Consider the following 13,077-nt stretch of genomic DNA (forward strand, 5'->3'; position numbering starts at 1 on the left):
CAACGATTTGTATCAGCTATGCTCTGCAGAAAAATCTTCAAGCTCAGGTGAATCAACCCTCGTTCACCAACCCAAGCAACAATCCATATCATCAAGCTTCGAAAGCATAACACCATATCCTGTAAGTTCCCGCCGTCATAGAGAGATAACCGAGGCCATTACACGCTATCTGGCAAAGGATATGGTTCCGATCGCCACAGTCGGGAAACCAGGGTTTTTGCACCTGATGAATACCATCGACAAACGGTACAACATTCCCTCTCTAACCTATTTTTCACGCATTGCTATCCCCCAAATGTACGAGCATACTCGCGACCGTGTCATGTTGGAACTGAGAGATGTCGAACATTTTGCGTGTACAACGGACCTCTGGTCCAGTAGGACAACAGAGCCGTACATTAGTTTAACGGTTCACTTTATTGACAAAGCCTTTAAGATGAGAAGTCTGTGCTTACAGACAGCATATTTCCCCAGTGAACACAGTGGGGAAAACATAGCGCTGGGACTGCGAGAGGCTTTGTCTGGCTGGAATTTGAATGAGGCGCGTCTAGTGTGTTTTACCACTGACAACGCAACCAATATGATCAAAGCGGCGGAAATAAATGGTTGGCCCCGACTACAGTGCTTCGGGCACAGACTGCACCTTGCTATTGGTAAGTCTTACTTTTTTATATCAGAATATTTAATTAGTTATCTTAACATATAATAACTTTATTAAACACATCTTATTGTATACTGTCACAGATATTTTAGTGTTGATGATATTTAAATTAATAAAGAATTATACGTTAAATTATAGATGTAAGATTTATTCAAATTAATGTTTAAAAAATATGAAACCAGAACTTAATTAAAACGATTGAAACTATTTTATTTCTATTTATCCAGAAAATGCAGTCAAATGTGACACACGCATCAGTCGTGCTCTAGGAGTGTGCAAAAAGCTAGTGGGACATTTTTCCCATAGCTGGAAAAAGAAAGAAGCGCTAAAGAAAGCACAGAGAGAGCTTAACCTGCCAGAACATGGTCTGATCACAGAGTGCCCTACACGATGGGGCACTAAGCAACAAATGATGGAAAGGATCCTGGAACAGCAGAGGGCTCTGTCACAAGTTCTCTCTGAAAATCGGAGTACAAGACATCTGGTTCCATCTTGGCAGGACATTGAGGTCCTTGAGTCCGTAAACAAGGCATTGAAGCCACTTCAAGATTTTACAGATGCTTTGTCTGGGGAAGAATACGTGAGCATTTCCTATCTACTTCCAGTTCTTCGTTTACTGAACACACAAACCCTTGCTGCTGACGAGGAAGACACAGAGCTGACATGCTCAATTAAAACCAAAGTGCTGGGCTACATGGAGGCAAAATATGAGGATCCTGCAACCCAAACTCTCTTGAACATTGCCACTTTTTTAGATCCAAGGTTCAAAAAAGACTACATTCCTAAGGAACAATGGGAAGAAATTAGTTTAAGGATAAAATCAGAAATGAAGGTAAGAATATTTTATATAGCAAGAATGATTTGAGCTCATTAATAAAATATGGAGGTACTAATCATTATTTTCCTTTTCTTTTTTTTCTAGGAGGCACAACCTGCTGTTGCCATATCATCATCATCAGTGGGTGCTGCTGTGTCAGGTGCTGAGGCTGAGCCATGTCAAAGTGCCACAGCCACAAGTACAAAGAGGATGAAGAAGTCTTTAGGAAGTCTCTTACAGACCTCAGTCACATCTCCCTCTGAATCCTCTGACCATGCAACCATTGAAGCAGAATTTAACAGCTACATTCTGATCCCCAAAATCCACAGTGAGCAGGACCCTTTGGCATGGTGGGGAATTCACAAGGTAAATTTCCCCCACTTAAGCAAGCTGGCGGAAAAATATCTTTGTGTGCCTGCCACTAGCACACCATCTGAAAGACTTTTCAGCACATCAGGCAATGTAGTTACATGTCAGCGTGCATCCCTGAAACCAAACAAAGTGGACATGCTGGTTTTCTTGTCCAAAAATCTTTAACAATTTTAGCATGAATGCTAAAATCTGACTTGGCAAAAAAAAAAAAAAAAGAGAGCAAAGAAGTAACTCCACTGTTTCTCAAGTGTTTTTGTTTACTTGAATGTTCATGTTTTCAGGTTGATGTAGGCCTAACTATATAGTGGAGCAAAGTATTAGTGATATTTTTATTTTCTGTTTGTTTACATTTTTAAAATGTAATTTTAACATTTAAATGTAATGTTAAAATGTAATTTGTGTTAATGCAACATAAAAAAAACTGCTGTTGTTCACTTTCAAAAGTTGTAGTGATTTCTTTCCCCTAAATAATTTGAAATTTTGGTTATATAATTTCTCTTAATACAATTTTAATTGATTTTAGAAAAAATAAATATCGTATCGCATATCGAATATCGCATTATTTAGCAAGATATCGCATATCGCATTTTTCTTCAATATCGCACAGCCCTAACTCTCACCATGTTCAGGAATATGCTCAAGTTCTGCACTGTACTGATCATTTCCAGAGTTCGCAGGAGTCATCTCATCAGGAATGTCTGAAACGCCACCACAAGTGGCAACCTGCATGTCATCACTGTCTTGTGTCCCATCCATCCGCAATAACCATTCAGATGTCTTTAAAACAGGATCAGGACCATCCATCAGAGCAGAATCAAGAGCACTGCCACAGGTAGCACCAGTGGAATCTGATCGAACTGATTCTTCCTCACTACCATCCCAGGATAAGAAATTCACTGGAAGCAACAAATTACGGTGCACCACTTTCTCTTTGCCAGTCTGAACATCCCTAATCTTGTACACATTGACCTCTGGTTTCACTGACTGAACCTCATACAAAACAGAGTCCCACTTGTCCGCAACTTTCCTTTTTCCTTTCTCTCCACGGTTAGCCAGCAAGACTCTATCTCCCACTGCTAAGGGTAAACCTCTGACCTTCCGATTGTAAAGAATGGCATGGCGGTTCTGCTCTTTGAGACTGTGTTTCCGGGCAATTTCTGCTGCTGCGCTCCGATCTCTTCTCAGTGCAGTGACAAACTCATCGTGGCTGACCACCCTCTCATCGCAAAGGACATGCTGAAACATGATGTCGATTGGCAACCTTGGGATACGCCCAAACATAAGATAAAAAGGGGCGAACCCGGTGGTTTCATGCACAGTACAATTGTAACTGAAGGTCAGTGTTTTTAGAAGCTGTGGACACCTCGCCTTGGATTTCACTGGGAGAGCTCTTATCATATTACCCAAGGTCCTATTGAAACGTTCTGCCAGACCGTTACCCATAGGGTGGTATGGTGTGGTGTGCGATTTTTTTACACCAGTCATCTCAAGCAAGTTCTTAATGATTTTGCTTTCAAAATTTGCACCCTGGTCTGAGTGTATTCTCTTTGGAAATCCATAAATGCAGAAGAGATCATTCCAAAGGCGATGGGCAACTTGCTTAGCTGACTGGTTGTGACAAGGGAAGGCATGTGCCATCTTAGAAAAATGATCTGTCACTACTAGGACATCAACGACCTTCCCTGAACTCTGTTCAGCACTCCAAAAGTCGATGCATACTAGTTCCATGGGCTCAGAGGTGTGAATATGTTCAAGTGGTGCACAAGCATTTGGCTCTGGTGTTTTTCCGACAACACACCTCTTGCAGTTTTTGACATGAAGCTTGACGTCTTTACTCATCCCTGGCCAAAAGAATCTTTCAGCTGCGAGAGAGAGTGTTCTGGCACTACCCTGATGTCCAGCTGAGTCATGAACACCTTGGAGAACATCATGCTTTAGAGAATCTGGCACAACGTATTGAAAGCGTTTCTTATTCATCAGTCGATCTGTCTTTACTCTGTACAGCACACGATTACGAATCTTTAGCTTTTTCCAGTGCTTCAAAAGGCGTGTCACAGAGCCAGGTAACTTTGCTTTCTCACTCTTTGAAGGACGTTTATGTCTCAGAACATAGTCGATGACTTTACTGACTATGTTGTCCTGCTCTTGGAGATTTGCCAGTCTGGAAAACGGGATTGCAACAGATGGATCTTCATCAGGTAGCTGGAGTGACGTAGTACTTGTCACAGGTAATGGGCTAACTCCGCCATCGCAGTGAGCACCCAGAAGAGCAGAAACTTCAACAGCACCAATGGATCCAGGACATGAGTCATTCACACCATCCTGCAGCTTGCTCTCAGTTCCATCGTCACTGGTAGCCTGCACATTCTGACAGTTGTTAGTGACACGGAAGGCATCTTGCACGGTCCCGGTAACAACACCATTCACCTCATCCAAGAGAGAAACGTATGGTTCTTTCAACAGACGATGGCTGACACAGGACTTGACGAAGGGCTCTCTGCTCAAGGCATCTGCACCAACGTTCTTCGTGCCAGGCACAAACTTCAGGTCAAAGTCATACGCAGCAAGCTTCGCCACCCATCGTTGCTCACACGCATCCAATCTTGGTTTGGTTAGAATATAGGTCAAAGGGTTATTATCAGACCATGCAGTGAAATGTCTCCCTTTTAGCCAGTGGCTAAACTTGTCACAAACTGCCCACTTTAAAGCCAGAAATTCTAGTCTATGTGCTGGGTAGTTCATCTGAGACTTGGAGAGTGTTTTGCTGGCAAAAGCAACTGGACGTGCAATTTTCTCTCCTGGGGGCACCTGAGATAACACTGCTCCTATGCCATCGAATGAAGCATCAACAGAGAGTATAAAGGCATGACTGAAATCTGGGTGTGCTATAGTCACACTGTGCAGTAGGTCTTGCTTCAGAGTCTCAAAAGCAGTACAACACTCACTAGTCCAATCCTCGGGTGAAAGCTTCACGACACTGAGTGGTTTCCTCATCCGACCACACTTCCTCGGAGCCGTTTTCTGTGACCGATCTGACAGGAGACTGAAAAGAGGTTTTGCCTTAGAAGAACAGTCTATAATGAAATGCTGATAATATAAAACCATACCCAGGAAAGATCTGATCTTCTTTTGAGAAGGTGTTATACCATCCGCTTCCATGAGGTCTGTAGTCTGGATGTCACTGATCACCTTTACCTTTTCTGGGTCGGTCTGGACACCATTTCCAGTGACAACGTGTCCCAAGAACCTGACAGATCTCCTGAGGAACATGCACTTCTTTGGCGCAAGCTTTAAGTTGTGTTTAGACAGGCGTGAGAAAACCAATTCCAGTCGGTCAAGGGCTACTTGTTCATTGGGAGCAAAAACCATCAGATCATCCAAGTAGCATAGAAGGCTAGTGAAATTTTCATCCCCGAAAATGGACATCATCATCCTCATAAAGGTTGCTGGACTGTTGGTCAAACCCTGAGGTAGACGATTGTACTCATGAAGGCCGAAAGGAGAGGAAAAAGCAGTGTACTTCTTATGATCTTCAAACAAGGGGACATTATAAAAGCCAGAAGTCAAGTCCATGGTCGAAAAGAAAACGTTGCCCCCCAAAGCAGCGAGTGCATCAGCTTGGTGTGGGAGTGGGTGAGCGTCCTTCACGGTCTTCGCATTCAGCCATCTAAAATCTGTACAAATACGAAGGTCACCATTCCTTTTCCACACTAAAACAAGCGGAGATGCATATTCACTCTGAGACTTCCTTATAATGCCTTTAACTTCCATCTCATTCAAGGCAGTGCGCAGCTTATCATAGTGGCAGGGGGCTACACGTCGATAAGGGAGTCGAAATGGCTTCTCGTCCACCAAATGGATTTTGTGGACAAAGTCAGTGGCTTCCCCACAATCCATTTTTCCACGTGAAAAGGTTGACTCATACTTCTCTATGAGATTCAGAAGTCTATCCTTCCACTCTTCTGACACTTCACAATCATCCAGATCCAGATCCAGCAGACCTAATTTATTTAGCACGTTTCTCCTATCAAAACTGGTCTGCACATGACTTACAGGACTTGCAGCACACTGAACGTTACTCTTCAGGGACTCGGGTGTAGACAACTCCTCCACGGCTATACAAGTGAAAATATCAACGATCTTCGCGTTTTTCTTAAGAATAATTACTTTGTCTGTAGGGTTAATTATTTTGAATGGCACCCATCTGCTGCCCCACATAGGTGTGATGACTCTCCCTATGATCACGTTCCTTGGACGACTTTTACAGAGGGTTGGCTCAACAATGACTGTGGTCCCAACAGAAACAGCTGTTGACTCTGGAAGCTGAGCCCAAGCGAGATGTTCATGATGCAGTTCAAGAGTAATTTTCTCTTTCAACTTAGCTGTCCCCACTCTATCAGGCATGTCTTCACCCTTCCATCGTTCCACATTCGAAAGTAGAGACAGGAATTGATGACATTCAACATCCTCTGAGTTAACTGTGCTGGACACAAGTCTCCAGTATCCGTCTGTCTCTTTCATTTTTTGAATCAGCCATTTGATAGCATTGCTGCCCAGAATCAAATCGTCGCTTTGGCCTGGAACTACTAAAACTGGAACAACCATTTTGCAGGCATAAACTGTGAGCTCAAGCTCATACATCAATTTTGGGGTAACACGTTGTCCGCCACAACCAATTATGACAACATCACTAGCAGGGAACTTTTGTAAATTGGGCTTATGCTGTAATAAGAGACGTTCAGCAGCCTCACTCATTGTGCACGCCATGGAGCCACTGTCAACCATAGCTTTCAATTGAAGGTCACCCCATACTGTTGCTGGTGTGTAAAACAGACTATCAATTCGCTGTACTCTGTGCGTGTTCTGAAAAATTATAGTTTTCCCTGCAGGCTCAACAGAACTAGAAAGACTATAAACTGAGGTTGGGTCATTCATACAACACTGGTTTGGAGGAATAAACTCACGATCTACACTGTCCTCCTTTGAGTGCAGATCTTCTAGTTTCCCAGCCCTTGAGAAGACAGAGATTTCACTCTCTCAGGACAAACAAAGCGGGAATGGTCAGGAGAGTGACACTGGAAGCACAACTTTCTTTCAAGACAATGTGTGAGGCCAGAATGATCAGGGCTCGAACAGACAGTGCATGGCAAGTCATTGAGGCCTTTTACTCTAGGTAGATTTACCTTGGGCTTCACACGTGAACTTGGTTCTTTGCTGGCAGACTCTTTCAACAAGACTTTTTCCAACAAACTCATGACTCGCTCCAATGCAGATGCTTCCAGAGACCTAGACTGCTGGACATCAGAAGAAACTGGATGTGCTGCAGACGACAGTTCAACTTCAGTTCTGTTCACAGGGATTCTAGTGGGTGCTGCATTCCTTACTGCAGATACAAGACTGGAATCTGAGTGATATTCATTCAAAATATCTTGAACTTCCCTCACAGACCATGCGCCAATTGGTTTAGATCGAAAGGTGATGGCAAGCTCTCTACACGGACAGTGTCTGATGAACATGCGGGTTACCTCTGTTCCTGGACAATCCAGTACTTTACCCTGTTCTTTCAAGCGCTCAGCAGCGACATCAACTGCACGATTTAGCCTGATCCAGTACCCGAAGGCATCCTCATCTGGTCTGGGCATGGTGGTGTAAAAGTCAGCCAATGGAAGAGGAGAGCAAGGAGCAGCTTCGAAGTGTTTCCTAAGAATACTAAAGATTGCATCAGGGTTATGCACAATGTCGATGTCACAGTTTCTTATGCCAAACTTGACCACATCCCTTGCTTTGCCTCTTAGATGGACCATAATCTCCTCCGCTTGATGCTCTTTTCTCAAATTATTGCGTTTTACATAGTCTCTCATGATATCTATCCACTCATCCAAGTCAACAGCATCAGAAACTTCTCCCCTGAAGTTAGGAGGTTCTCTCACATTTCTAGATAAGGACAACTGGCTTTGTATCAGGTCCAGCATTTGTGAAGCTGTTCCATCTGCAGTCACATTTTTGGAGGATTTATCAACTGAATGTGTGTCAACTTTATGTGCTGGGCTTATTCTGGTGACTATGTTGTCAGCAATTTGCTGACCTACCTGGCTGATTAGGTCAGTCATTTCAGTGATTGCATTTGGCGGCTGTGCATTAGGGAATGGAGTAGATGAAAACACACCCTTTTGTTCCCTTGAAGCATCTGCTGCAAAACTTGTGCATGATCCCTCACAAACTAACGGATCAGAATCTGAATTGTAACTGTCTGTGACTATATGAGCATCACCCTGTACATCAGGCCCACTGAACTGTAAAGACTTTGGCACTTTCAATAAACCCCATCCTCTACCTTTACTTCCACAGACTGGAGTGTGATAGTTATCAAAACCACTCATAATGAATATCAGTACTTGTAAAAAAAAATGAATACAATAAATTAAAAACCAAAAATGTGCTGTTGTCCGTATAGCAAATTGTCCTTAGTAGATATCGAAAATTGCTTAAGTGCAGTCACTGTACCAAAAAAAAAGGTTCCTGAGCAAAATTGTGTCCACCTGACTCCAGCGAAAGCTTTAAGATGAACCCTCGGCCGCTTCAGGAGCAATCTTGATTGAAGAAACAACAGGTCACGGCACCATTGTGACTGGTAGTGTGTGTGTGTGGATCAAATCACACGGAGAACAGGTGGATGGTTACTCAAGTCTTGCTTTACTGGGCCTGGGACAGACAAAACTGGGACAAACACGACCAAAAGCTGGTTAGTGTAGGCTATCAAAGCATCAACGTTGCTCAGAAATCAGCAGTGAGAGATGTGAGACTCTGCTGGATTTACATTTTTACAGAGTGATCGTGAACATATAGTGGAATAAAATTCAAAATAAAACACATTAAAAGAAATAAAATGTCTCTGTTCTCATTACTTCACATAAATACAGAGAAACTATAACCTTAAGTAACCATCATTTTGCATATTTTTGTATAAATGAAATGCAGAGAAGGAACAACTAAAATGGCGCTGTTACTCTGTTAAGCACATGTGAGCATATGGCACGTGTTAATGCCGACACTTAATTCGGCTTATATTTTTACACAGAACATGACAAATGTGAATATAAAACATACCTGGGACAGACACGACCAAAAGCTGGTTAGTGTAGGCTATCAAAGCATCAACGTTGCTCAGAAATCTTAAATGAAATCAACAGATACGGAGTTCACAGGCAGGTTAACATACACACGCATCACATTTAATCATCGCAATTAACACATTTTGACTCTACTGACAGACAGGCAAATGAGGTAAACTTGTGTGTAATATTAAAGTCCAATCTTGCACTTGAAAATAATATAAACTCCGTTTATGACGCAGCGCTTATTGATGCGACTTACCAGCAGTGAGAGATGTGAGACTCTGCTGGTAATTACGTAACTCCGCCCACAATATCACGCACACAAATGCGAGTGACTCAACAGCCAGCCAATGTCGAGTTTCCCCCAATTAATGCATGAATTTAACAGAATTATTTAAACTCCGTTACATATATTTTCTAAATACTGTTAAACTTAAAGGATTTGTTGTGGAGGGAGGGGAACTTAAATAGCCTGACTATGTTTACATGGTTTATTATTATTATTATTATTTATCATATATTTATTTGACCCTCTAACCTTAGCATTCACTATTCTAAATCTAAATCATTTAATAATACGTCAGATATAGGCCATAACAACAACAACGAAAAAAAAATACTTAAAATATGTATTTATTTTTATCACCTTTGTCTGTACTTTATTATAATAAAAAACAGTAATTTTAAACACAAACACACACTGCTCAGTTTTTATGTAGTAAAATCTGTACCATTAAGCGTTATCACCTTACTGCCCTAATGTAAGGAATTATTATTATTATTATATAAAACATTTTCTTTTATGTGGATATTGGAAGCGAGTGAAGTAGGTAAATAATATTAACAGAAAAAAATGATTTTGTGTCGAATGAGAGACCCAACTTTAGTTTCAGTTTTATTCTAGCCTAAAATGATCATTCGTTTTGGCTTGTGAATTTATATATTTTAATTATATTTTCTAAATACTGTTAAATTTAAAGGATTTGTTGTGGAGGTAGGGGAACTTAAATAGCCTAACTATGTTTACATTGTTTATTATTATTATTATTTTTATTTATCATATATTTATTTGACCCTCTAACCTTAGCATTCACTATTCTAAATCTACTCTTTAAAAAAAAAAAAAAAAACTAGATCGGGACTCCGAAGGGCGTTTCGCAAATCATTTGACATCAGGACTTCAGAGTGAGTTTGCAAAACATTTGATAGATCGGGACTCCGAAGCGCATTTCGCCAATTATTTGAGATCAAGACTTCAGAGTGAGTTTGCAAAACATTTGATAGATCGGGACTCCGAAGCGCATTTCGCGAATCATTTGAGAGCACTTCGGAGTGAGTTTGCAAAAGATTTGATTCAGATCGGGACTCCGAAGCTACTTTGCGAATTATTTGGGATCAGGAATTTGGAGTGAGTTTGCAAAACATTTGATTCCGATCGGGACTCCGAAGCGCGTTTCCCGAATCACTCCCACCCAGCAATGCCTTGTTGAAAAGACATCAAAAAGATGTCATTGGCAGACATCGTTATAATGTCCATCTTAATTCTAAAGCCTTACATTTAATTTCAAGAATAAATTAATTATTAGGCTATTTAAAAATGTAATTATAGGCCTATTATTAGCCTATTAATAATCACTCTCAAAATAGGACAACTGACAAAAAAGTAACAACAAAACACATTTAATAATACGTCAGATATAGGCCATAACAACAACAACGAAAAAAAAATTTAAGATATATATTTATTTTTATCACCTTTGTCTGTACTTTATTATAATAAAAAACAGTAATTTTAAACACAAACACACACTGCTCAGTTTTTATGTAGTAAAATCTGTACCATTAAGCGTTATCACCTTACTGCCCTAATGTAAGGAATTATTATTATTATTATGTAAAACATTTTCTTTTATGTGGATACTGGAAGCGAGTGAAGTAGGTAAATAATATTAACAGAAAAAATTGATTTTGTGTCGAATGAGAGACCCAACTTTAGTTTCAGTTTCTTCTAGCCTAAAATGATCATTCGTTTTGGCTTGTGAATTCATATATTTTAATTATATTTTCTAAATACTGTTACATTTAAAGGATTTGTTGTGGAGGTATAGGGAACTTAAATAGCCTAACTATGTTTACATTGTTTATTATTATTATTATTTTTATTTATCATATATTTATTTGACCCTCTACCCTTAGCATTCACTATTCTAAATCTACTCTTTAAAAAAAAAAAAAAAAACTAGATCGGGACTCCGAAGGGTGTTTCGCAAATCATTTGAGATCAGGACTTCTGAGTGAGTTTGCAAAATATTTGATTCAGATCGGGACTAAGAATCGCGTTTCGCCAATTATTTGAGATCAAGACTTCAGAGTGAGTTTGCAAAACATTTGATAGATCGGGACTCCGAAGCGCATTTCGAGAATCATTTGAGATCACTTCGGAGTGAGTTTGCAAAAGATTTGATTCAGATCGGGACTCCGAAGCTACTTTGCGAATTATTTGGGATCAGGAATCTGGAGTGAGTTTGCAAAACATTTGATTCCGATCGGGACTCCGAAGCACGTTTGGCGAATCACTCCCACCCAGCAATACCTTGTTGAAAAGACATCAAAATGATGTCATTGTTAGACGTAGTTAAAATGACCATCTTAATTCTAAAGCCTTACTTTTAATTTCAAGAATAAATTAATTATTAGGCTAAGTAAAATTTTAATTAAAGGCCTATTATTAGCCTATTAATAATTAATCTCAAAATAAGACAACTGACAAAAAAAGTAACAACAAAACAAATTTAATAATACATCAGATATAGGCCATAACAACAACAATGAAAAAAAAAAATCTATTTAATATATATCTATTTATTTTTATCACCTTTGTCTGTTCATTATCATAATAAAAAACAGTAACTTTAAACACAAACAGCTCAGTTTTTATGTAGTAAAATCTGTACCGTTAAGCGTTATCACCTTACTGCCCTGATGTAAAACATTTTCTTTTATGTGGATATTGGAAGCGAGTGAAGTACGTAAATAATATTTACAGAAAAATTTGATTTTGTGTCGAACGAGAGACCCAACTTTAGTTTCAGTTTCTTCTAGCCTAAAATGATAATTCGTTTTGGCTTGTGAATTTATATCTTTTAATATTATGTGACTGGTTGTGTGTGTGTGTGGATCAAATCACACGGAGAACAGGTGGATGGTTACTCAAGTCTTGCTTTACTGGGCCTGGGACAGACAAAACTGGGACAAACATGACCAAAAGCTGGTTAGTGTAGGCTATCAAAGCATCAACGTTGCTCAGAAATCAGCAGTGAGAGATTTGAGACTCTGCTGGATTTACATTTTTACAGAGTGATCGTGAACATATAGTGGAATAAAATTCAAAATAAAACACATTAAAAGAAATAAAATGTCTCTGTTCTCATTACTTCACATAAATACAGAGAAACTATAACCTTAAGTAACCATCATTTTGCATATTTTTGTATAAATGAAATGCAGAGAAGGAACAACTAAAATGGCGCTGTTACTCTGTTAAGCACATGTGAGCATATGGCACGTGTTAATGCCGACACTTAATTCGGCTTATATTTTTACACAGAACATGACAAATGTGAATATAAAACATACTTGGGACAAACACGACCAAAAGCTGGTTAGTGTAGGCTATCAAAGCATCAACGTTGCTCAGAAATCTTAAATGAAATCAACAGATACGGAGTTCACAGGCAGGTTAACATACACACGCATCACATTTAATCATCGCAATTAACACATTTTGACTCTACTGACAGACAGGCAAATGAGGTAAACTTGTGTGTAATATTAAAGTCCAATCTTGCACTTGAAAATAATATAAACTTATGACGCCGCGCTTATTGATGCGACTTACCAGCAGTGAGAGATGTGAGACTCTGCTGGTAATTACGTAACTCCGCCCACAATATCACGCACACAAATGCGAGTGACTCAACAGCCAGCCAATGTCGAGTTTCCCCCAATTAATGCATGATTTTAACAGAATTATTTAAACTCCGTTACATATATTTTCTAAATACTGTTAAATTTAAAGGATTTGTTGTGGAGGGAGGGGAACTTAAATAGCC

At 39.8% G+C, this 13,077-nt stretch overlaps 1 protein-coding gene across 1 annotated transcript; it reads left to right on the forward strand.

The window, feature by feature from the left end:
- Nucleotides 1–273: 273 nt before the first annotated feature.
- On the forward strand, nt 274–2,352 carry LOC127963379 (E3 SUMO-protein ligase ZBED1-like). The gene is made up of 3 exons (XM_052563279.1): nt 274–653; nt 889–1,493; nt 1,584–2,352. The coding sequence occupies exons 1-3, from the start codon at nt 296–298 to the stop codon at nt 2,013–2,015; spliced, it is 1,395 nt and encodes a 464-aa protein (XP_052419239.1). The 5' UTR covers nt 274–295; the 3' UTR covers nt 2,016–2,352.
- Nucleotides 2,353–13,077: the final 10,725 nt, after the last annotated feature.

Source organism: Carassius gibelio, chromosome B8 (genome assembly GCF_023724105.1).
Source record: "Carassius gibelio isolate Cgi1373 ecotype wild population from Czech Republic chromosome B8, carGib1.2-hapl.c, whole genome shotgun sequence".
Classification (NCBI taxonomy): Eukaryota; Metazoa; Chordata; class Actinopteri; order Cypriniformes; family Cyprinidae; genus Carassius; species Carassius gibelio.

What these genes read in the sequence shown, in the direction of transcription:
- LOC127963379 (XM_052563279.1), top strand. Translation starts at nt 296, where the DNA reads ATGTACGAGCATACTCGCGACCGTGTCATGTTGGAACTGAGAGATGTC. An exon ending in CAGACTGCACCTTGCTATTG is followed by an intron (nt 654 to 888) that starts GTAAGTCTTACT and finishes CTATTTATCCAG; the next exon opens with AAAATGCAGTCAAATGTGAC. An exon ending in GGATAAAATCAGAAATGAAG is followed by an intron (nt 1,494 to 1,583) that starts GTAAGAATATTT and finishes TTTTTTTTCTAG; the next exon opens with GAGGCACAACCTGCTGTTGC.